At 44.8% G+C, this 26044-nt stretch overlaps 1 protein-coding gene across 1 annotated transcript in view; it reads right to left on the bottom strand.

Moving 5' to 3' along the window:
- Positions 1-22773, bottom strand: part of LOC136612968 (venom factor-like) — an 86025-nt gene extending 63252 nt beyond the window's left edge. Inside the window, exons 1-8 of the mRNA XM_066593742.1 lie at positions 22682-22773; positions 13576-13762; positions 3661-3823; positions 2502-2572; positions 1617-1711; positions 1304-1386; positions 720-807; positions 523-625 (exon numbers count right to left, since the gene is read on the bottom strand). Coding sequence (XP_066449839.1) covers positions 523-625; positions 720-807; positions 1304-1386; positions 1617-1711; positions 2502-2572; positions 3661-3823; positions 13576-13762; positions 22682-22749 — 858 coding nt within the window. The 5' untranslated portion in view covers positions 22750-22773. The remainder of the gene's footprint in view (positions 1-522; positions 626-719; positions 808-1303; positions 1387-1616; positions 1712-2501; positions 2573-3660; positions 3824-13575; positions 13763-22681) is intronic.
- Positions 22774-26044: the final 3271 nt, after the last annotated feature.

The raw sequence follows: 26044 nt of genomic DNA, 5'->3' as shown, positions 1-26044 counted from the left end.
GCTAGCGTCCCCGTCTCCATGGTGCCGTCTAATTTTCAGCGTCTAATCGCCGGATTAGACGCACTTGCGCAGTCCGGTCTTCTTCTTTTCTGAATGGGGCCGCTCGTGCCGGAGAGCGGCTCCTCGTAGCTCCGCCCGTCACGTGCCGAATCCAGCCAATCAGGAGGCTGGAATCGGCAATGGACCGCACAGAAGACCTGCGGTCCACCGAGGGTGAAGATCCCGGCGGCCATCTTCACCAGGTAAGTAAGAAGTCACCGGAGCGCGGGGATTCAGGTAAGCACTATCCGGTTTTCTTTTTTAACCCCTGCATCGGGTTTGTCTCGCGCCGAACAGGGGGGCTATTGAAAAAAAAAAAAACCCGTTTCGGCGCGGGACAACCCCTTTAATATTATGAATATCTAAATAGCATGATTATGATAAATCGCATGATTCTAATGGATCATTAGAGGATGATGAAAAATGTACTTTGTTTTGGGCAAAAAACATCCAGCAATGTAAATGGGAGAAAAATATAATTACATTTTCTCTGCTCAAGGAGTCTGGTAGAGTAGTCCTCTCATTGTCCTTCTTGATTCCAAAGAGCACGTAGGCCACGCCATTCACAGGCTCGCCGTAGAGATAGCTGGTGAGATGAAATTTAATAGTGATTTACTGTCTCTGTAGATGTCATTAACCTCTGGGTCACAGAAACATCCCTGGAACCAATGAAAACTCACTTTGCCTCTATGTCCACTCTTAGTTCTTCATCTTTAATGTAGAAAAATTTCTTAGATACCGTTGCTTTTATTTCAATGCTCGGTAGAACTGAAATAAACGTAGGTGAGAACATTAACTTTGAACTATTTTAAATCCCTGTGTTCAATCTTGCAATACCACATCTAACCACATGGTGCGCTGTTTAGTACAAACTTGTCTAAGCAGCACAAGGAAAGAAGACTGATCAGTGAGACATGTCAAGTTCAATACTCTATATAGCCACCTAGTGGTAGACATGCTCACTGCACTAATTTTCATTTTCTAAAATATACTTACTTAAAGGGATTGTCACAATTAACATGAAATCAATGGGGCATTCTTGATTTTTTTTGCAAACGTGTAAATACATGCACAAAAAAATACTGCAATATGCAGGGAATATGCATAGTTCGGTCACATAAATTTTCTGTGTATTTATGTAACTGATACACCCGTTTGAGTGAGTCTTTATATGAAAAAGGCAATGTTCAAATCACAATTATGGATCAGAGCACAGAAAAAGATAACCCAGAAGCTCCCGCTTTGTTGTCTCTCTTGTTCTCACCATATTCTTTCACTTCAAATTGTGTAGTGTAATTCTGTATCAAGGTGTCTTCGAACTTTGCCGATATGGTCCAAAGTCCCAAACTGTAAAGTAGAGAGCAAAACTAGTAAGTATAATCAGAACTTTCCTCAATATAAGCATATCTCTAGTGCAGGGAAGTAACTATAATGGGTGCAGAAGATGCGGTCACATCTGGGAGCTAGGCCCGAGTCCTAGACCAGTACTATGAGTGAAGCATTATCGTTGGGGCACAGCAGCTTCATGTTACGCCCCGAGGGGATGCTGGCCCCTACTTACATGTTTTGTTTCTTACCTTACAAGCTCCGTCAGTTTATGAGATAAGGAAATGATTCCAGTTTTGCTGGCTTGTTGAATCAGATCTTTTTTGACAATGACATTATCTGGAGTCTGTGAAGAAAAGAGAGGATCTTCCTTATACATGGTCGGTCCAGCAAGGTGCTATGTAGTGCAAGTCTTAGTTCGTGGACCACCACTGGTTTCCGGATTTCTGGCTCTATAGAGTGGTTGATTACTCTGATTTATAAATGTTTATGGAATAAAGTATAGCTACACATGTCTATCATTCCCTGGTATGCAATTTGCAGACAGTACAATACCTGTGCAGTGCCACTAATTGGAAAGTAGCTTCCTATAAGTCAATGACCTGTTAACAGGCCTAGTAACACGATCAAGAATATAAGCCAGAGTCTTCTCCAGGAGGAAAAGATAACTAAGTGCATACAGTTGTTTCTGGGTTTTGCTCCTCACCAGTGTGCAGTAGATTTCTGTCTGGATGGGTGAGAGGTCTATGATTGGGTCAGGGGGTACACAATTTCTCCTTGTGGAGAGCTCCAAGTAGACGTGAGGAAACTTATAAGACCATGTAATGCTCCTCTTGGCCCTACCATCCTCTGGAGCATGGAGGGTGAAAGATTAATTAGTGAAATCCATTTCTACTCCAACATTTATCAAGCATAGGATCTACCTACCTGAATCAACATGGGACCCCAAGCCCACCCTGATTAGTCTTTGGGGAAGTGTGATCTGTACACTCTAAAAAGTGAATGGGGTTCTACTTACACTCTGTAGTGTAGCAATACAATTCATTGACAGTCTTGTAAGTTAATTTCCGATAGAACTAATCAGGATTTCTACATCCTACTGACTATATATATATTGGAGAAGAATACATTCTTACCAGGAACTCGATGATCACTGGCTTGCTCACTGGTACTAGATGTGGCGTCATGGTAAAAACCCTGTATAGAACTTCACAAGAAAGAAATATATATTGAAAACATTTTCTGGATTTAGTTATATAGGTTCTAACACTTTATTATGTATTTGTTTATATTCTGAATCTGCTTTCTTTGATATTTAGACATAGCATGCACCAGGTCAGGACCTAATGCAAGATGTTTAACAGGGCGAGCACCTGCTATGTGCAGTTCACAATATCAGTGTTGTCTGGTGTGGCAGCACTAGAAGATCTGAGGGCATGATTGTTATCCGTCTAGGTCTGCAGGTGGAAAGACCCAAACAGTCCCCCGCCCCATGTTGCATGCCAGTAGAGTCTTCAAGCAGTATTAACTTATATGATCTGCTCCTCCCCTCTTCTGGGTTTGACCTGTGTAAATAGATGATTCATCCTCCTGCCTACTTTATCTCCTCACTTCAGGCTCATACAACATCAGAAGGAGGAGACAGACCTGGGAGAAGGATGAGTCCTGTAGTTACTACCAGATACAGCATGAGGAAAAGGAGGGCAGGAGGAGCCTTGAATGGGGCACCATTACATAATGGAAACACTATTACAATACAGGGCACAAGAGGTGCAGAATTATAGCTCAGAAGTTATTGTAAAGTTAGCTCACCTAGCTTAAAAGAAAATAATGGATGCCCAAAGTTGTCTTTTTGTAGGGACTATCCACAAGTGTGGTGAACAACTGGAACAGGGGGTATAATCATAAATAGCAGTGGCAATGTATATAAAGCATGCCAATACTACGTCAAAATCCACTACCGGATTTCTAAAATAAAAACTTAAAAAGCTTTTTAGCACCCACATAGGAAAGGCTTCTTCACATGGCTGTCTGCGCAACTATGCTGGCTGCTACAGTGTGTAGTTGTGCATGAATGTTTTTCATGGGGCCATTCAAACTCCATGCCATAGCACATGAGTTTGAAAACAATAGCAGGAAGATGGGTCTCATACTATTAACAAGTGAGAATACCGCTAATTAAAATTTGATCAATGGTTTGGTCTCATCCTGTAATGATGGGCCTTGATTATCACAGCCGCATAACGGGACTGAAACACGTCCATGTGCAGAAGCCCTGATGTTATAACCCTGTACCTGTAGTTCCTGGGGTGTAGATGGGTTTGTCAGTTTGTATGAATATATGACCACTTTGAAAGGACACCAGGACAACTTTCTGTAGAGAGCAACCGGGAGCAGACACAGAGACGTATACAAATTGCTTCTTATTTGGGTCTTTTTCCAAGTTGGTTGAGGGAATCTGAAGAACACAAAAATATCATCATGGAAATGAACAGAGATGGAGAGGATGAAAGGAAAAAGCTTACTGATGTTGTTAAGGGAGTTGGCCAGTTGGAAACTATTGATGGCCTATCTGCAGGATAGGTCATCAGTAGTAGATCAGTGGGGATCTGCTACTCAGGAGCAGCTGTTTGTCCTGCTAGTGGACTCTTGCACTGAGCCAATTTCCATATGGAGCAGATAGCTCCGATTCCACTGCATTGGACCAGTTTGTAGTAGAGACCATTCCCTTCAATGGGAGCCTTGCCTGTAATACCATGCCTCGCCACTGCAGTGAAAATTCAGTGGAGATCAACTCAGTGTGCAAGTACACTGCCCGGAGAACAACTGATCTACAAGGGTCCCACGCAGCAGAATTCCATTAATATATTATTGATACCCTATCCTGTGGATTCGCTATCAGTAGTTTGCAACTGGCCAACCCCTTTAATTTCTCTTATGGTGGTGCTGCAGGAGATTTTATCCACCTCTCTCAACAGCAGAACCTCATGAGAAACTTCTAAAGAAAATTGACTTCCAAAGAAGACAACTTCTTTAAAGGAATGTTCCCATCTAGGCTAAACAGGCCCATGGTGGGAACATAACTCTGTACAAAGTGGCCAGGAAGACAGAAACAGCGAAGCATGGCTGGGTTATACTTTTTCCCTAATTCTCATGGAAATGAATGGGAGTTACACAAACAATGTAGCACAGCGAGCTATGCTATTTCTGTACCTTAGGAGCTACAGGAACAGCACAGCTTGCTGTATTATCCTGTTTGCTTAACTCCCATTGACTTCTGTGGGCATTACAGAAACAGTGTGGCAAAGCCTAGTCGGCTGTTTCTTTAATCCAGGCCGCCTCATACAGTGTTGTGGTGAGGACCTAAACTAGAAAGCTGCAGGTCCCAGAGGTGGGGGCCACACCTATCTGACTTCTGTGACATATCCTTTGGATATGACATAAAAGTCTAAGATGGGAATACCTCTGTAAGGAACGGCTATTTAGACCCCATCTTTCAATTGAGCACTGTGCCTTCACCTAGATTAGATATGAAAGAGAGATTGTTTGTCATTGACCACAGAAACATTTGCCTAGTCATCACTGTTACAATGCAGTTTACTAAGTACTGCCAAAACCGGCATGGATCATTGGACCTTTGGCACAGACAATTGACATTGAGATTACGTATCTAAGGGCCTTGTCCTTGTTTTCACCATAAACTATTCACCAAAACAGAGGGTTCCCAAATTAACTCAAATAAGCCCTATCACAGATGGGGATGAACCCTAAAATCAAATTTTATTAAAAGTGAGGTAAACAACGCAATTATGGCCAAAAAGATATTCCCAATCCTTCCACGTTAGTGGTCTATGATCTATAATACCACCATAAAGGAAATATGTATTCTGGTTCCATTACTGCATTGACTTTGCAGTCATAAAAATCACTTGAGCATCTCCAAAAATATATTGGATAAAAATGCCCAAATATAATCTATGCTAGTGCTTTATATAAGATAGCACCACAGCGATAGAATTTTTTTTCCTGGTTCTATGCGTTTCATTACAAAAATTCTAAATTATCAGGAACCTAAATTTTTGTATGATGTTATATTCGACTGCACTCATATAAAAGTATGAGGATTTCTTCTAATAGAGACTGAGGGAAGAGCCACGAGGATTAGTATAGGAGCTAAAAAGGTCATTTATAAGCTCAAAAAATGCTATTGAGCCATATAGGAACCAGGTTACAAAAATCCCTAAATGTGGTGGAGAAACAGAATAATCTATATATAGGAAGACAAGTTCCAGCCAAATGGCGTCCTTAAAAGGACTAAAGCAATCTTCTAAAAGTGCAGGAAAATCCCTAATAGATAGTGTCCACGATCGGACCAAATAACTTATAGGCAGAAGACTAGAGCAACTGCCAGCCCTGATGGTGGGCTGACAGTGAGAAGTTGTATCACTGTAAACTCAGGAAAGGTGGAAATTACATTACTAAAGATTGAAGAGGGAGTTTTTAGGTCAAAGATGAGATGTGGGGGGCGGAGCTTGCCAAGCAGGAAGCAGGACGCAGCCCGCCAAGTTCCCGGAGACATAGCCAAAAAACGGGCCACCACACTGTACCGGAGCCACATAGCCGGCGCCCCACCGCAGCGCTAGATCCCTGACAGCTCCAGGAGCATTTAGACACCGCTCCGGAGCGAATCCGACGAGGACAAGAGGAGGCGCGGAGCTTACCAGAGCGGCTGCCTCCCCGGACCGGATCCCTGGGTGCCGGCGGCGTGCGCGGACGATCCGAGCGGCAGAAGCGGAGCGGGAGGTAGGCGAACGGCATCTGCCATCACCGGAGCTCGGGGAAGCTCACTGACAGGGCTGCAGACGTCACCCGACCCCTCTCCCCCTCCCTGCACACTGTACCGGAGGACAGGAGAGCGGGAAAGCACAGCGAGGGGACGGCAACTTCCCCCTCTCCCCCCCCCCCCCCTCCACTCAGAGCAGACACCAGCGGCTCCTCACACAGCAGAGGGCTGGAGGTGAGGGAGACACAAGCAAGCCATAAGTCTCCCTCTTCTCCCTCTTCCCCCTCACAGGCAATAAAGAAGACCCTTGCATCTGCAGCAGGGGCCACCCAGCAGCTTTCCTCCCCCCCCCCCATAGAATCAAAAAAGGACTGAAAGCCCCCATTAGCAGGCGGCCGCCACCCAGCCACAACACAGTGCAACAACACAGGCTCAATAAGCCACCCAAGGCACATTGGGACAGGCACTGCTAGCCGGCCCGCCACACATCCGGCAACCCCCCAAGCTCAGGGAGGTCTCAAAACCCGCACTGGCAGGTGACTACCAACCAGCCACAATACAGACTAGCCACAAAGGCCCAGCAAGCCACCTGAACGACTCTAGAACCCCACGCCCTGCTCACAGAGACAACCGGGTGCCCTACAGCAAACACCTACCTCTCGGCCAACAAGAGGAGACCCTCTCGTGAACTCCAAGCTCCCTGCGCATCAGAAAGCTGAAAAGGGGACAAACACTGGGGAGAGAAAGACATTAAGCCGGAACAGCCTAACAACCATAACTGTGGCCAGGCCCGCCCAGACAGGGCGCAGAATGATCATTTAATTTCTCACTATGCGCTAACAGACCCCTGAGGAACGTGTGAACAATAGCAGCAAATACGGAACACCACCGCTCGAACGTACAAACCTGAGTCAGCAAAACCTAGCAAAACGTAAATATACCCCCTCTCACAATGGTGAAAATTGGGAGGGACAAGAATAAAGACCACGCAGAACAGCCCAAAACCAATAAAAATCAAGCAGAAATGGACAAGTATCTAAAAAAGAAACACAGCTCGCCAGCGGCACAAAAACAGAGACCGCACCACGAATACGTCGCAGACCCACACTCAGACGACTCAGAGGGAGAAAGTGTCTCAGCTGCCTCAGAACGCAATGAAGAGCTCGACAGAGACCCAATTTCTCGCTCCTTCCTAAAAACAATTCTCACTGAAGCCATCTCCCCAGTCCTGAAAGAATTAGCCGACATAAAAACCGAAGTAAAACAAATAGGCCACAGGGTTGAAGACCTTGAAAATACACAGCAAGACCTGATTCAGCACAACCTAGCTCTCCAATCCACCCTAGCGGAGCAACAAGACCAGTTAAACCAGGCAATGCTCCTCATTGAAGATCAAGAAAATAGAAGCCGGAGGAAAAATATCCGCTTCAGGGGCCTGCCAGAAACAATAGCAACGGAGGCATTAAACTCAGCTGCATTACAGATATTCCAGTCTTTGCTCGGAGAAGATAAAGCAAATAAAATTGTAGTAGAAAGGATCCACCGAGCCTTAAGACCAAAACCCACACCGCAAGAACCCCCAAGAGATGTTATCTGCGGCCTGCTAAATTACCTCGACACTTCTGCAATTTTACAGAAAGCCAGAGAATCAGGTGAAATCCTACACGAAGGGAATAAAATCCTTCTATTTCAGGACATCGCCCCTAGCACATTGGCCAAAAGGCGAATCCTGAAACCTTTGACAGATGCGCTTCGAGTCAGAAAGCTACCGGTGAAATGGCTATTCCCGTTCGGCCTGGCAACCTTTAAAGACGGGCAACAAATAACCATAAGAACACCAAGGGACCTCGAGAAAGTGTGGGAAAAACTCGAATTGCCCCCTATCGACATACCTTCTTGGTTACCCTGCCAACCCAAAACGCCGCTATCACAATTGAAGAGGCCCGAAAGCTGGTCGATCAACAAACCCCCCAGGACCCCAAGACAAAAAAAGAGAACACAGACCGAAACCTGAGGAGAAACAAGCCTAACTGCCCCTCCCAAGGTCTCACCATTGGACAATCCGCAGAAACATCCCCATTTTACCCCCCCAGAAGACCGGTGAGATAAACTCTTATCACCATGTTCTCCCAGCCCCCCCGCCCCCCCCCCCCCCCCCCCATGTTTTCTCTTTCCGCCTCTCCTACCTACAGCCAGAACTACAACATCGCTGACCCGGAAGACGGAGGAGTTGGAGGGGACCGAGAGGGGGAGAATCCCGCGATATACTACGCCGGTCAGACGGAAGGATCTGCGCAGGTAAAAGACGGCGGAGACAGGCCAACAACAGGGACTCTAGACTATTGAGCATCCCCGCTCCCCAATTAATTACTCTGGCCTGATCTCCAATCCATACACAATCTGCAGAGATCCAGATCCAAAATCCACCAAAGACTTAGACTCAAAAGCCATGCCCTCGCTGGGGTCTAGCGGCGGCTCCCCCAATACCGTCCGGGGGGCTGCGGCTGGAGCGCACCGAGCGGCAAATTTATTTGTTGATATATAATGTTGTATTGTTCTATATAGCCTCGATATTTGCTGAACAATGTTGTATAGCTTCACAAGTTAGAGATTTACTGTTCACACAATTCCCAGGGGTCGCACCCAACCGAAGAGGTGCGCGTCCAACCCCCCCACAAATTCACGAGGAGGGGGAGAAACCAAGGGGTTACAACCCCACCTCGAGGACCGACCGAGGAACGGACCCGAGGCCCCTATGGGTATGGATCCCCCCTGACCCCGTGTTCGATAAAATTCCTCACCTCCACACATAAGGTGGAGCTTTTTGTTACCCCCTGTTCAAACAGCAAGAGTGCACACCACGTTCTGTTTAGAGGTGCAACAGATACGGGCCCTAAAATAAAATACATGGAAATAGACTATGGCAGAGATCAAAGTTACGTCATTTAATATTAGAGGCTGGAACAGCCCACAGAAGAGAGCCCAGACATTTAACCTGCTGAAAAAACAATCCCCAGAGGTACTGTTTCTACAAGAAACTCACTTCCGCCACAACCACGTCCCTAGACTTCCAACACATACATACAACCATTGGCACCACAGCACACACTCCTCGGCCTCTAGAGGGGTTACCATAGCAATAAATAAAAACGTCCCCTTCACCCTTACGGGGTCAGAACAAGACCCAAAAGGGAGATACCTATTCTTAAAAGGCACGATAGCCAATAGCGAGATCACATTCGCTAATTTATATGCACCAAACAAACAACAGGTCCAATGGCTCACACGGGTCTTGAATAAATTTAGAGAGTTTGCGGGGGGACTGCAGGTGGTCGGCGGTGACTTTAATATAGCTTTAGAGCATTCAATTGACACAACCTCGAACGCCGTGTCGGCCCCCTGCAGCCAAACCCACAGGCTCAGGAGTCTGTTAGCGGACCTAAACTTACGAGACGCCTGGAGACTGAAAAATCCCAACCTCAGGGAGTACACATATTTTTCACACATTCACAAATCGTACCATAGAATTGACTACCTACTGATCTCAGGCAAATACCTACATTCAGTCACAGCAACCGACATAGGCCAAATCACAATATCTGACCACGCTCCCATTGCCCTCACGTTGATAGTGGACAGCCTGCCGAGGAGGGAATGGAACTGGCGCCTAAATTGCACACTGATAAACGGGCAGGAAAATATCACAAGCTTAACGGATAAACTAGAAGAATTCTTCTTAATCAACGACACACACGAGGTTCCTGCCCCAATTATCTGGGAGGCACACAAAGCCTATATAAGAGGGGAACTAATCTCACTAGGCACCAGGATCAAACGCCAGAGGAATGAGGAAATTAACTCACTTTTGACCCAAATCTCATACAAGGAAACACAACATAAAAAGAACCCGGAAGACAAAACTTTAAAAGAGCTCACATACCTAAGAGAAAAACTTAAAAATCTACTTAATATAAAATCAGCCAAGACCCTACTGTCATCTAAGTACAAGATTTACGTGCACGGTGACAGAGGGTCAAAGACAATGACGAGGCTCATCCAAAAGCAAAAAGAGAAGACATTCATCTCCCAAATTAAAACCCCTACGGGGAAAATAGTGACATCGACAGAAGACATTGCAGTAGAATTTGAGAAATACTATACCGCATTATACAGCCTAGAAAATGACAATGAGTGCCCACAAGACACCACACTCAATTTTCTAAACAACTTAAATCTCCCTGGACTCTCAGAGGAAGATGCTGCCTCACTCCTACACCAAGTCACAGACGACGAGGTGAGGGAGATACTAGCAACTATCCCCAACGGAAAAAGCCCCGGCCCTGATGGACTGCCCATCATATATTATAAAAAATTCGCAGATACACTAATCCCTCACCTAACCAAATTATGCAATTCCCTCCTCTCAGGCGCACCCCTACCCAAACAAGCCTTAGAGGCACACATCTCGCTCCTACCTAAAGAAGGCAAAGCACCGAACCTATGTAGCAACTACAGACCCATTTCACTGCTGAACGCAGATATAAAACTATGGGCAAAAATACTAGCTCAAAGAATAGCCCCTCTACTTACAAAGCTAATAAACCCAGACCAAGTTGGATTTGTTCCGGGAAGAGAGGGCAAATTCAACACGACCAGAGCAATCCACGCAATACACTTTGCCAGACAAAACAAACTACCTCTGGTCCTGATTTCCACGGATGCCGAAAAGGCTTTTGATAGAGTAAGATGGAAATATATGGAAAACACCCTGAACAAGTTTGGCTTCCCGCCCATATTTATTAAAGCCATCCTCTCCCTATATACAGAGCCAACGGCCAAAGTCCTTGTTAATGGCACGCTAACCAAACCCTTCGCGATAAGAAATGGCACCAGACAGGGCTGCCCACTATCCCCTACACTCTTTATACTGACAATGGAGACACTCCTACAGGAAATCAGGCAAAACTCGGACATTGTAGGCCTCCGAATAGGAGGTAAAACACACACCACGGCGGCATTCGCGGACGATCTGCTGGTATTGGTCACAAACCCGACCAAAGCACTGGCGGCGCTCATGGGGACGTTTGACCTCTTCGGCAGGCTGTCCAATTTTAAAATAAACTACGACAAGTCAGAGGCGCTAAACATCTCCGCCCCACCCCAAGTAGTGAGAAAACTGAATGTGCAATACGCCTTCAAATGGCCCACGAGTAGCATTAAATACCTAGGCATCACACTAACGGCCAACCCCTCCCAGCTTTACGAAGCTAACTTCACCCCACTAATTAAAAAAGTAAAAACACAACTTACACAATTCAACATACCACTAATTTCATGGCTGGGGAGAAAGAACCTTATTTCCACCTACATACTGCCTCAAATAATTTATACTATGCACTCAGTCCCAATAGAGATACCTAATTTCTTTTTTGCTCACATACATAAGCTCTTTAGGGGCTTTATATGGGATGGACACAAACCGCGATTGGCGTTCTCTACCCTCACCCAAAAGCGCCCACAGGGAGGCGCCGGCCTCCCGAACTTGCAATACTACCACAGGGCGATCCACATTGCCAGGTGGATCCTTTTAACAGACGAAGAAGTGGCCTCTCCCTCGCTTGAAATGGAGAGAGAGGTGCTGGGCAGGGAAAACCAAGCACTACTATGGCTGAAAGGCCCCCACCTTGGTAAACATACACGCCTAAGCCCAATCACGAAATGTACAATAAAAGTACTGAGACTCGTAAGAGCAGAAGCATCAAAAGAAAAACCCACCCCCCCAATGACCCCGGCCAATCTGATACCGGCCATCTTGGCAAATAAACCGCTGAGAACAGAAAGAGTTTGGGACAAACTTGGGGATCTCACAATTTATGATATCCTTAAAAGCCCCAAACTTAACGACCAAACACAACTAGAAACTCTCCTGCCACAGTGCCCGCTCGATTTCCTGAGCAGGGCAGGCCTTTTCCAAGCCCTGAGACGATTCCAGACAACCCACCAGGGGGATTTGCGGGATCCCCTCTGGTTTGAAACCTACACCGCACTCCCCTCCCGCCCGAAGAGACTGGTCACCCAGCTTTACAGAGGTCTCCTCCTACAAAATGCCATAGAAAAACCCTGGTTTCTTAGAGAGTGGGAGAGGGAATTAAATATAACCTTGAACAGAGAAGAGACTCTTAGAGTTCTAAAAAATTCACATGGCTTCTCCAGATGTGTACGGACTCAGGAGAACTCGTACAAAATACTCACGAGATGGTACAGAACACCTGTCACATCCTCTAAAATGAACCCGGGGTCCCCAGACATTTGCTGGAGATGCGGGGAAGAGAGGGGAACAGCCCTACACATCTGGTGGAACTGCAGCAGAATCAAATCCTTTTGGCAATCAGTTAATACTCTTATTAACAAAATTTGTCACACAAACCACACATTCGGACCAGAGGAGATACTAATCTGGCTGCCCACAAGGCAACTCAAACCCTCTCATAAAAACCTAGCGACAACTCTCATCACAGCAGCCAAACTGCTGATCCCCCTATTTTGGCAGAAAAAAGAGAGCCCACAGATCGCACAATGGGAAGAAAGGGTCTCACAAATATTTAGATTTGAGGAGATGCTAGCCTGGGAAAACGGCTCGAGAGAAGACTTCACCACCCTGTGGACGCCCTGGATTTTGTACCAGGGTGATAGAGATAACTCAAACCCATAAACAAAAGCACGCCTCCAAACCAACCTGCTACCAAAAGCCCGTCTAGCCCCACTTAAGGATTTAATTAAATGCACCTTGCTGTACTTTCCCTAAGTTAACCAATCCTGAAACCTATCCACCCCCCATCCCCAATATCCCCCCCCCCCCTATCCTGTACTATATGTCAACAAACAGAGTATCCGTGTTATGATATTCTTTTGCCTTAATCAATTTGTTGTAGTTATCACGCGAAATGATATACGGCCCTGCGCGGCCAATCTGCACTTGACCATTGTTGTTGACGTCTTTGTTATTCATTTCAATAAAAAGAAATTGTTTAAAAAAAGATGAGATGTGATGTTGTGATCTAAGAAGTGGAGACTACAAAGACCCTTCCAGAGAAGAACTGGAGGTCTCGTCAGGTATATAGCTGGAGTTAACCACATTAATTGGTTTGTGTCTGCATCTAAATATGAAACTTAGGAATCGAGGTGTTCAAATTGAAACATCTTAGCAGACCACCAATGCAAGAACCAGTGGGTGATCCAGAATCAGAGCTAATAGTGAAGTCGAAACAAAGGACAATGGCTAGATTGGAGAACAGTCAGGCGGTACGTAAATATCTTTTCATGGTATAGATAACACACCACTGGTGGATATTACCAGGGCAAAAAATGGTAAGTGATGTGTCATCCTAATTATTATTGGACGTCTACTTAAGAGACTGGAATCTTACCGTCAACTTAACATTTCCAAAGAACTTGTTATTGTTGTTCACAGAGACTTTGCTTGTAACTAAAATGAATTTCTTCTGTGGAAAGTCTTGTATTGTTATGTCAGCATCAAACCCTGAGCCATGGCCATCTACTATAATGGTTTCTTCGCTGTCCACACGCAGCACGTTGGGTGTTATCAGGGAGCATCTAGTAGAGGAATACAGAGAGAATTCCTTATTAGAAATCTGTCGTAGAATCTATCTATCTGTCATCAGAGTAATATCAAAGTAATGTTTGCTACTGTAGCAATTGGCTGCCTGTCCATGGGTGAATTTTCATTGCGTTCCCCTCAGCGATAATCCGGCCGAGGGAAACGCAGTGAACGCTTTCCATAGCATTGCTATGGAAAGCGCAGCCCCCTGTTCACGAGCGGAGAATCATAACAATTCTCCGCTCACGGGCAGCAAATCGCAGCATGCAGCGATTTGCAACGATTCTCCGCATTGAGCCTATCTGTCAGATAGGCTCACCGGGAAGAACTGACAGTTCTCTCCCCTGCTCCCGGGGGGCAGAATATTGCTAGCGATATTCCGCAACGCCCGGGGACAGGCAGCAGTGCTCGCACACACTGGGGCCAATTTGCGGTAACCACATGCAGATTACTTCTAATTGCTGGGCTTTGCCTGGACTTGCTATTATTTCAAGTGGCAAATCCAGATACACGGCACTTAGCATTAATCTGCATGTGGTTACCATGGATCAGGGTGCCCTAAGGCAGCCTGCCAACTACATTCAAAGAGGTTATCCAGGGAGACTATTAAAAACAATCTGACTCAGTGTGCAGTAGTCACATGAAAGAAGATACTCACCTAGAAAAATAACAAAACATAATAAACCTGTATACGTTTGTTATCGCCGCAGCTGTACTGACCCTCAAAATAAACATTATTTTTTACTGTAAATGCCACAATTGTATTTTATTCCAATCTTGGCCCACTTAAAAATTTTAAAAGTTTTTTTGGTACCTTATATGGTGCATTAAATAATAGGATTAAAAAGTATGACTTGTCCCACAAAAAAACAAGTTCCTCCACCGACTCTGACAGGAAAAAAAGGATATAGCTGCTGGAAAGTAGGCGAGAAAAAATGAGGATGGAAAATTGAAAAGTGGTTGGTCAGTTAAGGGTTAAATTACTAGATGTTTGGATTGTAAGGGTAAATGTACAACAAATCGGCAAAAATCCACAGGAAAATCCACACCAAACCATGTAGAGTTCGGTCTGGCTTTGCTGGCATTTTTACTATCTGGCTTGTGTTATTATTTGCAACTTTTGTAATTTGGGCGCAAGTGCCGTATTAAAAACTTTTTGAGTGTTCACATTGGGGGTGTGGCTGCATGTGGTCTGTCATATTTACTATAATTTACACCAGAAAGTAGTAAATTATAGCTGAAGCCCAATTTCCATCTGCAGGAGACAAACAACAAATATCCTGTGGTAAAACGAACTACCGTTAATTCGTTATTCTAGATTATTTAATAGAGGGTGCTGTATAGAATATGTACCCAACTAACGAGTCTGGTTGTTACAGGGTCAATCCCAATTGTGAGCTGGTCAGTGCATCTCGCACAATTTTTTTCCTTTCTGGGAATTAAGGTGAAAAATAGACTACAGTGGCCCTCGGTTAGAGCCAGAGTGGAATGCACCATGAGAAAACGCCGTCTGATAGAATTGTTTCAAGGTTGACCACCATCAGGGCTGTCATGCCACCGCTTTCTTGTTTTGTTTCATTTTGATTTATTTTCAACCTAGGGACGTGACTTATCCTGTTGCTCTAGAATAGCAGTATCTCCTCCAAGATATTATTTCAGGCTGATAGTTTAAAAATCTATCTAACTGGTAAGGACTTATTCAAGTCCACCTTGAGACAATTCTATCAGACGGCGTTTTCTCATGGTGCATTCCACTCTGGCTCTAGGATAGAGTCTCTTAGAAACCTTTCAAACATTTTACCCACAATCCAAATAAGACTTACCAGCCTGTACATTCCAGGTTCACTTTTTGACGTATTTTTTAACATTGGCACCGCATTGCCAATGCGCCAATCCAGTGAAACAGACCCATCACTATAGAGTCCTTAAATATAAATAACAGAAGTCTATCTATCCCACTACTTAATTCCCTTCACCCCTTAAAGACCAAGTTGTTTTGCACCTTAAAGACCTTAAGGACCAGGCACTTTTTAGGGATTTTACCCATGTGGTAGTTTTACTGCTGTATTTTTTTTCCTTTAGCTACCAAAATTATGTATGTAATTATTCTTTTTACTATCTATGTCCCCCATAAGACTTCTGGCGGACATTCACATGTTTTTTTTTTTATTTGATATTTTTCCACTGTAGCTGAGGCATCCATAGGGGCCTCAGTTACAGGGGAAAACATCCCCTGTAGTTTTCCCCTGAGTCAGAGTCTGCTGGGACCCTGCAGCTCTGCTGTAGCAGGGAATCCCAGTGGTCACATGACCCCCGGGCTCGTGTAGTGGAAGAAACACTTCCACTTTCACTTTTTAGTACATAGCGTTGAGTACTGTGAGTACTGTGTACTAAAGAAAGTTAAAATCCACTTCTCCTTCCTCCTCAAGGTTATCAAGGTTATCAGCTGACAACCCATCCTGCTTCTGATTGATTGTAGAAGGCTTTAATCCCTGCCATAATTTTATGGCAGGTCTGCACTTCTTCCTGCGTTAGACTTGTGACATTTTTTTTAACTTTGTTTTATTCAAAATATTACAACATTAGTACAAGGAACATAGTCGTACAGAATTTGTATAATATTTCATAGAATCATAGAATGGTAGAGTTGGAAGGAATCTCCAGGGTCATCGGGTACAACCCCCTGCTCAGTGCAGGATTCACTAAATCATCCCAGACAGATATTTGTTCAGCCTTTGTTTGAACACTTCCATTGAAGGAGAACTCACCACCTCCTGTGGCAACCTGTTCCACTCATTGACCCCCCTCACTGTCAAAAAGTTTTTTCTAATATCTAATCTGTGTCTCCTCCCTTTCAGTTTCATCCCATTGCTTCTAGTCTTTCCTTGTGCAAATGAGAATAGGGCTGATCCCTCTGCACTGTGACAGCCCTTCAGATATTTGTAGACCGCTATTAAGTCTCATCTCAGCACTTCTTTTTTGCAAGCTAAACATTCCCAGATCCTTTAACCGTTCCTCATAGGACATGATTTGCAGACCGCTCACCATCTGGGTAACTCTTCTCTGAACTTACTCCAGTTTGTCAATGTCTTTTTTAAAGTGGGGTGCCCAGAACTGGACACAGTATTCCAGATGAGGTCTGACTAAGGAAGAGTAGAGGGGGATAATGACCTCACGTGATCTAGACTCTATGCTTCTCTTAATACATCCCAGAATTGTGTTTGCCTTTTTGGCTGCTGCATCACATTGTTGACTCATGTTCAGTCTATGATCTATTAGTATACCCAAGTCTTATTCACATGTGCTGCTGCTTAGCACAATTTCTTTCTTGCTCGTACAGATAAAAAAGAAGGAAAAGGGATGTCTTCTCCCTTTCTTGATAGCATGAAGGAAACAAAATCTGTTATCATACATTATAATAATCAATTCAACAAGCATACTGGCTTTTGTGTATACATATCTTATGTAACATGTAGTAATTTATGTATCTATTTTGGTAGAACCATTTATAGTGTTTGATGTGAGTTGAGCCAGGATCCCCATATCTTTTCAAATTTATCAGGGCATTCCCTGTGTTGATAGATTATTTTTTCATAGCCAGGAACAAAACTTCCCTAAGGAAAATTCAGGTATAATGCAGCCATACTTCCCCATCCCATAGACTAAACAACGCTACTTTGGGATCCTAGTTAAGGGGGAAAGGCAGAAGTGAAGACAGGAAGGTAAAAACATCCATTCTCATATTAAATACTAGAACCCTGCATTTAGCTAATGACATATATGGCAAGACGGTGTGGGAATTCTGTCAGATAGGCTCACCGCAGAGAACTGACTGCTCTCCCCACTCATCCCCAGCAGCGGAATATCGCTAGCGATATTCCGCCTCAGCTGTGGACAGGGGGCTTTATATTGGTTGTTGGAGATTTATAAATAATTTGGATCCATTTCGGGAATTGCAGGACAAATCCAAAGTGGTGTAAACAAGCTTCCAAAAACCTCCACTCCAAGGAGTCAAAGGGCTTCATGATGTCCAATGATGTTAGCACCGAGGGCATATTGTATAGTCTACCAAGCTGGATGGTCACCTGGACTCTACAAATATTTATCATGGTACATTTCCCAGGCATGAAGCACGTCTGATCATCATCAATGATAGACAGTATGACTTGGTTTAATCTAGTGGTCAAAATTTTAGTTAGAATTTTATAATTGACGTTAAGTAGTGATATTGGGCGATAGAAGTTGTACTCCACAGGTTCCTTTTCAGATATTAGAAGAACTATGATAGTGACATCGTAAAAAGCAGATGGAAGGCAGCTTTCCACGTGGGCCTGTTGCAGTATCTCCTGTAGGAATGGAAAACGTTGTTTTGAATGTCTCTGGTATACCTCAATAGGAAGACCATCAGGCCCAGGGGACCTATTCAATGCCATGTCTGTGATAGCTTGTTGGACCTCCTCCAGTGCAATAGGAGTATCCAGTGAAGCAACTTATTCTGTAGAAAGGGCTGGGAACATGAGATCTTCCAAATAAGCTAGGGCATCTGATTGGGATTTATCGTTCGAGGAGCTATAAAGAGTGGTGTAGTACTCTTTAAATCAAGTTGTGATAGATTGGGCTTCTGTAAGCTCCACTCCATTAGGGTCTTTTATTTTAAGGACAGAATTAGACGGATTATTTTGCTTAATTAAGTTTGTTAGGAGATGACTAGATTGTTTGTCCACTTCAAAATACTATTGACTGGTAAAGAAAAGCTTACGTTTGGTTTTAATAGCAAACTGGTGTTTATACAGATGGGATGGACCTAGTACCACTGGGCTATGATGCGATACACCTCACAGCCCATGCTGGACAGAGGAGACATGGATGGCTAATGAAGGGGTGCTAAATATATAGTCTAATCTTGACAAGGACCCCTGGCCAGGGGAGTGACACTTTGCATCTCATCTGACATTTCATTTTCCTCTGTGAGTACATGGGAGAAAAAATTATTTAATATATTTGCTTTCTTCTCATCACCTTCTCCAATGTTTTCTATATTATTTATTAAAAGGGACAACACTTTTAGTATTAATCTTTTTACTATTTATATAGTTGAAGAATAGTTCAGGGTTAGTTTTATTCTCTGCTATGACCAGCGGTTGTGGATAAAGATGAGCGAATGTACTCGCTAAGGGCAAATACGAGCGAGTATTGCATTTTGCGAGTACCTGCCCGCTCGTGTCAAAAGATTCGGGTGACTTACAGGTCGGGTGGCAACCTTAGCTACACCTGAGGATGTTATCCCGATGACTCCCCAGTATTCACCCTTTAACCCCTGTACAGGGATCTGGCTCTGCAGTGGGGGAACCAACCAGGCAGTTCCTCCTGGAGCAGTCCCGGTGTAGTTGGCAGATGACCCATGGGGGTCAGGGACACTTGTGCAATGCATCACGATATAGGCCAAAGCGCATGGTCAGGATAGGGACTGCAGGTAGGGCTGACGGCGTTTAAATGAGATCGGGGTCACAAGTCCAAGGGTTGAGGTAAGCAGAGTTCAAGCAAGTCCAGGTAATGTTTCCAAGGGTCAGGGCAGGCAGAGGTCAGATAAGTCCAAATAACAAATCCAAGGGTCGGTGCATAGGAATCAAACCAAGGATACCTTTACTGGGAGCAAGACACAAATGAACACCAAAGCTCTGGCAAGGTGGAGCAACTCTAGCTGAGTTAAATAAGAGCCTGATGGCTCATTATATGGATTAGGGGCACTGGGGAGGATTACCTCCCACATTGCTGAAGGAAACTGCAAGTAAGGCCCCATGATACAGGAAGAGCAGGGTGACGGCCTAACACTCTCTTTGGCAATAAGTCTCTGTGTCTCCATCTTTGCTGCTTTTATATGCTTTTTACATCATTTATTTTTTTGTCTTAAGGGTTTTTAGTGTTTCTTTGCTGCCTTCTTGTTTTAGTAGTTTAAATCGCTCTCACTGTTTATTGCCCTCTTTACTTCTTTATTAAGCCACATTGTTTTTTTCATATTCCTAACCCTTTTATTCCTATTGTAAAGTACATACCACTTACAGTAAGTAATTAGGGTGTTTTCAAACATTTCCCATTTATTGTCCGTACTCTTATGTCTGAGGACATTGTCCCAGTCAATAGGGTTAAGGGCATTTGTCTGAGTAATAGATTTTCTGTGGCTTCTGTTATATTTCGTGGTCTCTAGAAAACTTATGAGGATTTTATTGTTTTTCTCCCCATACTCCACATGTTCATCTCCTTCTCATATATTTTCCTGTAATGTAGGCTTTAAACAGAGTTTTTCATATAGACAACCCGCTCCTTCTTTACAGTTTTTATGATCCCTTCTAAACAGACTGTAACCCTGTAAGTTCACCGCCCAGTCACAGCTTTCATCCAACCAGGTCTCCGTTATTCCCACTATGTTGTAGTTTTCCTCAGACATAATTACTTCCAGTTTGTCAACCTTATTTGTCAGACTTTTAGCATTGGTCACCATACAGTTTTAGAAGGTTTTGCTTATTTTTTTATTTTAACCCTTTGCAATCCAATTTTGGATTCAGCGATTCCTAGGGTGCTTTCTCTCTCTGCCATTATACAATGGCACCATCTGCTGGCTAGAGCCAGTACTGTGGTATGGGACATGCAGAAGAGGCCCCCGACAACAGAGCGGCCAGTAATATACAGTTAGAATATCCTGGCGGACGTCTTCCAGCATCCGAGCTGTACAGCCCTGAATCAGAATGTCTTCAAATGTCAGACAGTGGATTGGAAAGGGTTAAATGCATCCATGTTAACAGTTCTGTTAGTTCTAACCCCTCCCACCTCTTTACCCTCATTTCAATTACTTAGTCCCAGATCATTGATTACACTGTTTTTCCCCCTATCTCTCTGGTTGCTCTTCTCCTCAGTCCCTAGTTTAAACACTCCTCTAATCTTCTAGGCATTTTCTCCCCCAGCATAGCTGCACTCTCCCCATTGAGATGCAGCCCATTCCTATGGCAAAACCTGTAGCTAATAGCAAAGTCAGACCAGTTCTCCAGGAACCCAAACCCCTCCTTCCTACATCATTTCTGGAGCCACTTGTTTACCTCCCCAATCTCCTGCTGCCCTTCTGTTGTGGCACATACAGGTACAGGTACAGGTAGTATTTCAGAAAATACTACTTTTGGAGGTCCTTGCACTAAGCTTACATCCTAGTTCCCTGAAATCATTTTTAAGGACCTGCCATCTACCTTTAACTTTGTCATTGGTGCCAATGTGACTCTCACCAGCCCCTCCCAGTAATTTGTCAACCTGATCCGTGATGTGTCAAACTCGAGCGCTAGGAAGACAACACACCATTCAGTGATTTCAGTCCTTGTGGCAGATTGCCCTGTGTGTCCCCCTAATAATTGAGTCTACTACTACCAGGACCTGTCTAGCCTGCCCTGCGCTCCTATTCCCCCTGGAGCAGATATTCCCCCAGCGGTCAGAGGCCATGCTGTGCTGCAGCAGTGCTAATCCTGTAATGACATCCACAACTTTGCAAACTTGTTGGGGTATGCCAATTCAGGACTAGTCTCTCTGGTTCTCTTCCCTCTACCCCTCCTTCTGTCACCCAGCTGGCTGCCTGTTCATCCGGCTCTCCCATACTACCATCCATCCCCACATTTTGCCCAGCGAGTGCTTGCACAATGAGCTGCAAACGTATTTCCATGGTGCCAATGGATCTCAGTGTTGCAAGTTCTACCTTTAGACTCAGGATCTAGGCTTCCAAATGCATAACATGCTCACATTTTGTACAGCAGTTACACATCCTTGAACGGCTGTTCAAGGGCTGCATACATGGAGCAATGTGTACACTGGATGGCATTGTCCATCATGGAGCGAATTCTAGTTAAGAATACAGTAGATGAAAGTAATATATGCAAAAATTCAAATAGATAAGCAGTAAATAAATACAGGTGACTCTAACAAAGTCCCTGAATCCAAGGTTACTGATCCAAAATCACACACTTAAGAAACAGTACACTTTAGAAGAGAATACACTCAGAATACAGAATGCACACTCAGCTTGCATGTTCACTTATGGCCGCCTGCAGACGGCTGGGTTGGATCCTGCTGCGAGAATTTTCGCAGCGGGACCCGTCCCGAGCCCCTGCAGAGAGCAGCACGTCACTCACCTGCTCCCGCGGACCCAGACCTTTCATGCGCAGACCGGAGTCGGCGGCCGGGGAGTAACATTTCTGTGCGGGGCTCGCCGCACAGAAATAGAGCTTGCTGCAATTTGTTTTCTGCGCGGGACAAATCGCGTCCATCTGCATAGGATTGCGTATTGTAATGCAATCCTATGCAGGCATGTACGGGCGGAAATTCTGCGGGAAATTCCCGCCGTGGAATTTCTGCCCGTGTGCAGGAGGCCTATGTTTACAAAACCTCCCATCACTTCAGTAAAGTAGCAATCCTCCGGTGCAGCTTCCAATGGGAAACCTCGCGTCATACTCATGTGCACATCGCACATAGTGCAATCTGTTTTACTGTCCCATTGAAAACAATAGACGATTCGTTCCGACGAACGTGAAAAGTTAGAGCATGCCACAATTTTTTACCGTACAGCATTGCAGTGTATATTACTTCACTGAAAAGAATGGGGTTTATATTCGCACAATATTTGTATGTCTTGCAAAGCACAAATCTCGCACGATTTTCCCGGCTGTGTGAAGCCGTCCTTATATGTAACATTACTATCTGCAGACATGGTACAATATATATATGAGTATATAGTACATGCATGATGTGTATATATATATATATATATACATATATGTGTATATATATATATATATATATATATATATATATATATATTCTTGTGTATACAGCATATGCATATAGATGTAAGCTCTAGATGTGTGAGGTCCGGTTATACTTACTGCGGCTGTGCGTAGGACCCAATGAGTCCATATATTAGAATAAGACCCAGAGCTCTGAACCCCATCATGCTGCCTGGGGTATGTGCAGTTTTGGAAACATGAGGAGGGGTTATAAAGCCTTTTATTTGGGCTCCCATCAATCAGTAACAGAAAATGTAAGAGCAAGGTGTGTAAAGATTTGGCTGCCAGACAGCTACAGGAATGTTTATTTCAAAATAAGCTTACTGGGAACTCATATTGCAAAAAAGATCATTGCACAATCCAAATGAAGAGGAAATTAAAAAGCAGATTATAGCTACACAAAGGAACAATGCTACCAGCCTGCCCGTTGTACAGTACAGCTGACCGCACACACGGGACACAAGTGCATTGGTGGTTAAACGACATTGAATGAATGATTGCTTTGCCAATGTTACACATTTTAGCCCCGACGACTGATGAAGGGTCAACGATGTTTCTGGGAACATTTTTTTTATGAAATATTATTTATGGACTCCAAATATGGCCGATTTCTGTGCAAACAATAATGTGTCATTGGCCGGCTGAAATATACCTTCGTTGTTAAATTTCATCCGACAAATGATCATTTTTTTGTTGAAATTATTCATTTTCAGCAACTTTGGTCTAATATACATAAAATCCTCATAGGAAATTCATCAATCATATTTTTTACTAATTAAAACCAGATAGTGAAACATTTTCCATTTTTGTCATGTGTTTTAATTTTCTAATTGTAGATTTTTTTTACATAACTAAGGAGGTGGCCATACTATGTGGCCTGTGCAGGGAAGGGCAGGAGGTCAGCTTCGTCTATCACCTTTTCTGGATTATAAGGGATGCATTGTGCAACTAGAAACACTGGTACTATAAATCAGTGGTCCCCAACCTTTTTGGCACCAGGGACCGGCTTCAAGCAAGAACATTTTTACAAGGCCCGGCAGGGTTGGGTGGGACATGGGCAGGGCTTTGGTTATATGGGGGGGGGGTTATGAAGGGGGTTAGAGTTTAGTGCATACTTATTTAATTATGACATTTAGAATGTCCTGGCAGTACACACATAGGGCAGTATAATATATCCCCCCCCCCCCCCCCCGCCTGGCAGCACACACATAGGGCTGTATATAATCTATTCCCCCCTTTCCCCAGCACACACATAGGGCAGCATATAATTTATCTCCCCCCCCCCAGTAACAGACAGCCCTCCCCAGTAATAAGCAGCCCCCCCCCCCTGAAATAAGCAGCCTCCCCCCCAGTAATTAGCAGCCCCACCCCCAGTAATTAGCAGCCCCCCCCCTGTAATAAGTAGCCCCCACCCCCAGTAATAAGCAGCCCCCCCAGTAATAGGCAGCCCCCCCCCCCCCAGTAATAGGCAGCCGCCCCCGCCCCCCCAGTAATAGGCAGCCCCCACCCCCCAGTAATAGGCAGCCCCCCCCCCCCCAGTAATTAGCAGCCCCCTCAGTAATAAGCAGCCCCCCAATAGTAAGCAGCCCCCCTAGTAATAAGCAGCCCCCCCAGTAGTATGCAGCGCCCCCAGTAGTAAGCAGCCGCCCCCAGTAGTAAGCAACCGCCCCCAGTAGTAAGCAGCCGCCCCCCCCAGTAGTAAGCATCCCACCCCCCAGTAATTAGCAGCCACCCCAGTCGTAAGCAGCCCCCCCAGTAGTAAGCAGCCCCCCACCAGTAGTAAGCAGCCCCCCCAGTTGTAGGCAGCCCCCCCAGTAACAGGCAGCCCCCCCCCCAGTAACAGGCAGCCCCACCAGTTGTAAGCAGCCCCCCCCAGTAACAGGAAGCCCCCCCCCCCAATAGTAAGCACCCCCCCAGTAACAGGCAGCCCCCCCAGTAGTAAGCACCCCCCCAGTAACAGGCAGCCCCCACCCCTCAGTAATAGACTGTTCCCCCAGTAATAACCATCCCCGCCCCCAGTAGTAAGCAGCCCCCCCTAGTAATAAGCACCTCCCCAACCCATATACTTACCTCCTCGTTGCTGTCAGCATTGCTCTCTCTCTGCTTGCCCTGACGTCAGTGTGCAGCCCGGCACACTTCCTCCCCGAGTCCTCTCCTGCAGAACTAATGAGCAGGGGACTCGGGGAGGAGGATCCTGGCTGCACACTGACGTCAGTGTGCGCCGGGATCAGCGCGATTACCAGCGGGGAGCTGCGGCGCCCCCGCTGGTAATCGCTTCAGTGGTGAGCGACGTCGGCATGCCGCGGGCCACATAACACGAGGCAGCGGGCCTTGTGTTTAGAAGAAAAGTTCCCGGCGGTGTCACGGACCGGCGCTAAGCACCAAACGGCGCAGACCGGTGGTTGGGGACCCCTGCTATAAATGATACTAATGACTAGTAAACATAACGTCAGCGAGGAAACCCGGAGCTGTTGGTGGGGGACTTGTGGGGATGGGGGAGAGGTGAGTATTAGCGTGCTTATTATTTTGGGGCATGGGAGAGCTATTTTTACAAAAATAAAATTAAACTCAAACTAGGGATTAGCTAATTTACAAAATAGTGGGGCATAGTAACTTGGATGGGTGTTTCCTGTAAGTAAACTATGCATCGGATTGAGGGCTTAAACAGATTAATGTATCTGCGGAGCTATTTGCGTAAATGGCTGTAAAATTTGACAAAACGTAGCCATTGAGTTCAATGGATTTATTGTCACGAGTGTGTTTCTCGCGCGCAGTTCCTATTTTTTATACATACGACTACAGATATGTCCTGCCCTATCTTTCTGCCTTTTTTGTGTGAGCAGTAGTGCTGGATTTGAAAAGTAAAAAAGCAAAGAATTATAAATTTGTTTTTCTGTCAAGATATGTTTATTGAAAGTTCTACATAAAGCAAACAAAATGACATACAGATTAGCAGGCCCTGAAGTCTGATTAACATATTCGTTGGATAGAATACAGGTGGCAGTTACGGTGGTCACATCTAAGACCATACTGAGAAATCCGTGTAGGTGGAAGGCTATGCCCTAAACAGCGGTATCTCGTCAGTCTATGCCGCGTGATTTGGTATCTCTAGACTTCAGGGTTTAGACTCAACAGCTAAAGAACATCAAAATACCTATTTCAATTTATTAAACCATGTGTGTCGCTTGTAATATATTAACATCTTGAAGAGTTAGTGAGAGTCGGAGCAGTTCAAGATGAACTTCGATTCAAAATTGGTGTAGTGTGTATTAGGGGAAAGAAAAATGGGATAAAGAGAAGAGGGAAGTAGGAGAGGATAAAATAGGTAGTAGCTGAGAAGGGATATGTTAGGGTAGAGAGGAAAGGTAAAAGGTATAGAGAAGAAGAAGGGAAAATAGAGAGATAGCGTCTCAGAGGGAAGCCCCCAGTGGGGCACTTACCCCTGATTAAATGGGCAGAACC

The sequence above is a fragment of the Eleutherodactylus coqui genome, chromosome 2 (assembly GCF_035609145.1).
Source record: "Eleutherodactylus coqui strain aEleCoq1 chromosome 2, aEleCoq1.hap1, whole genome shotgun sequence".
Taxonomy (NCBI): domain Eukaryota; kingdom Metazoa; phylum Chordata; class Amphibia; order Anura; family Eleutherodactylidae; genus Eleutherodactylus; species Eleutherodactylus coqui.
This window is presented reverse-complemented; position numbering and strand designations above follow the sequence as displayed.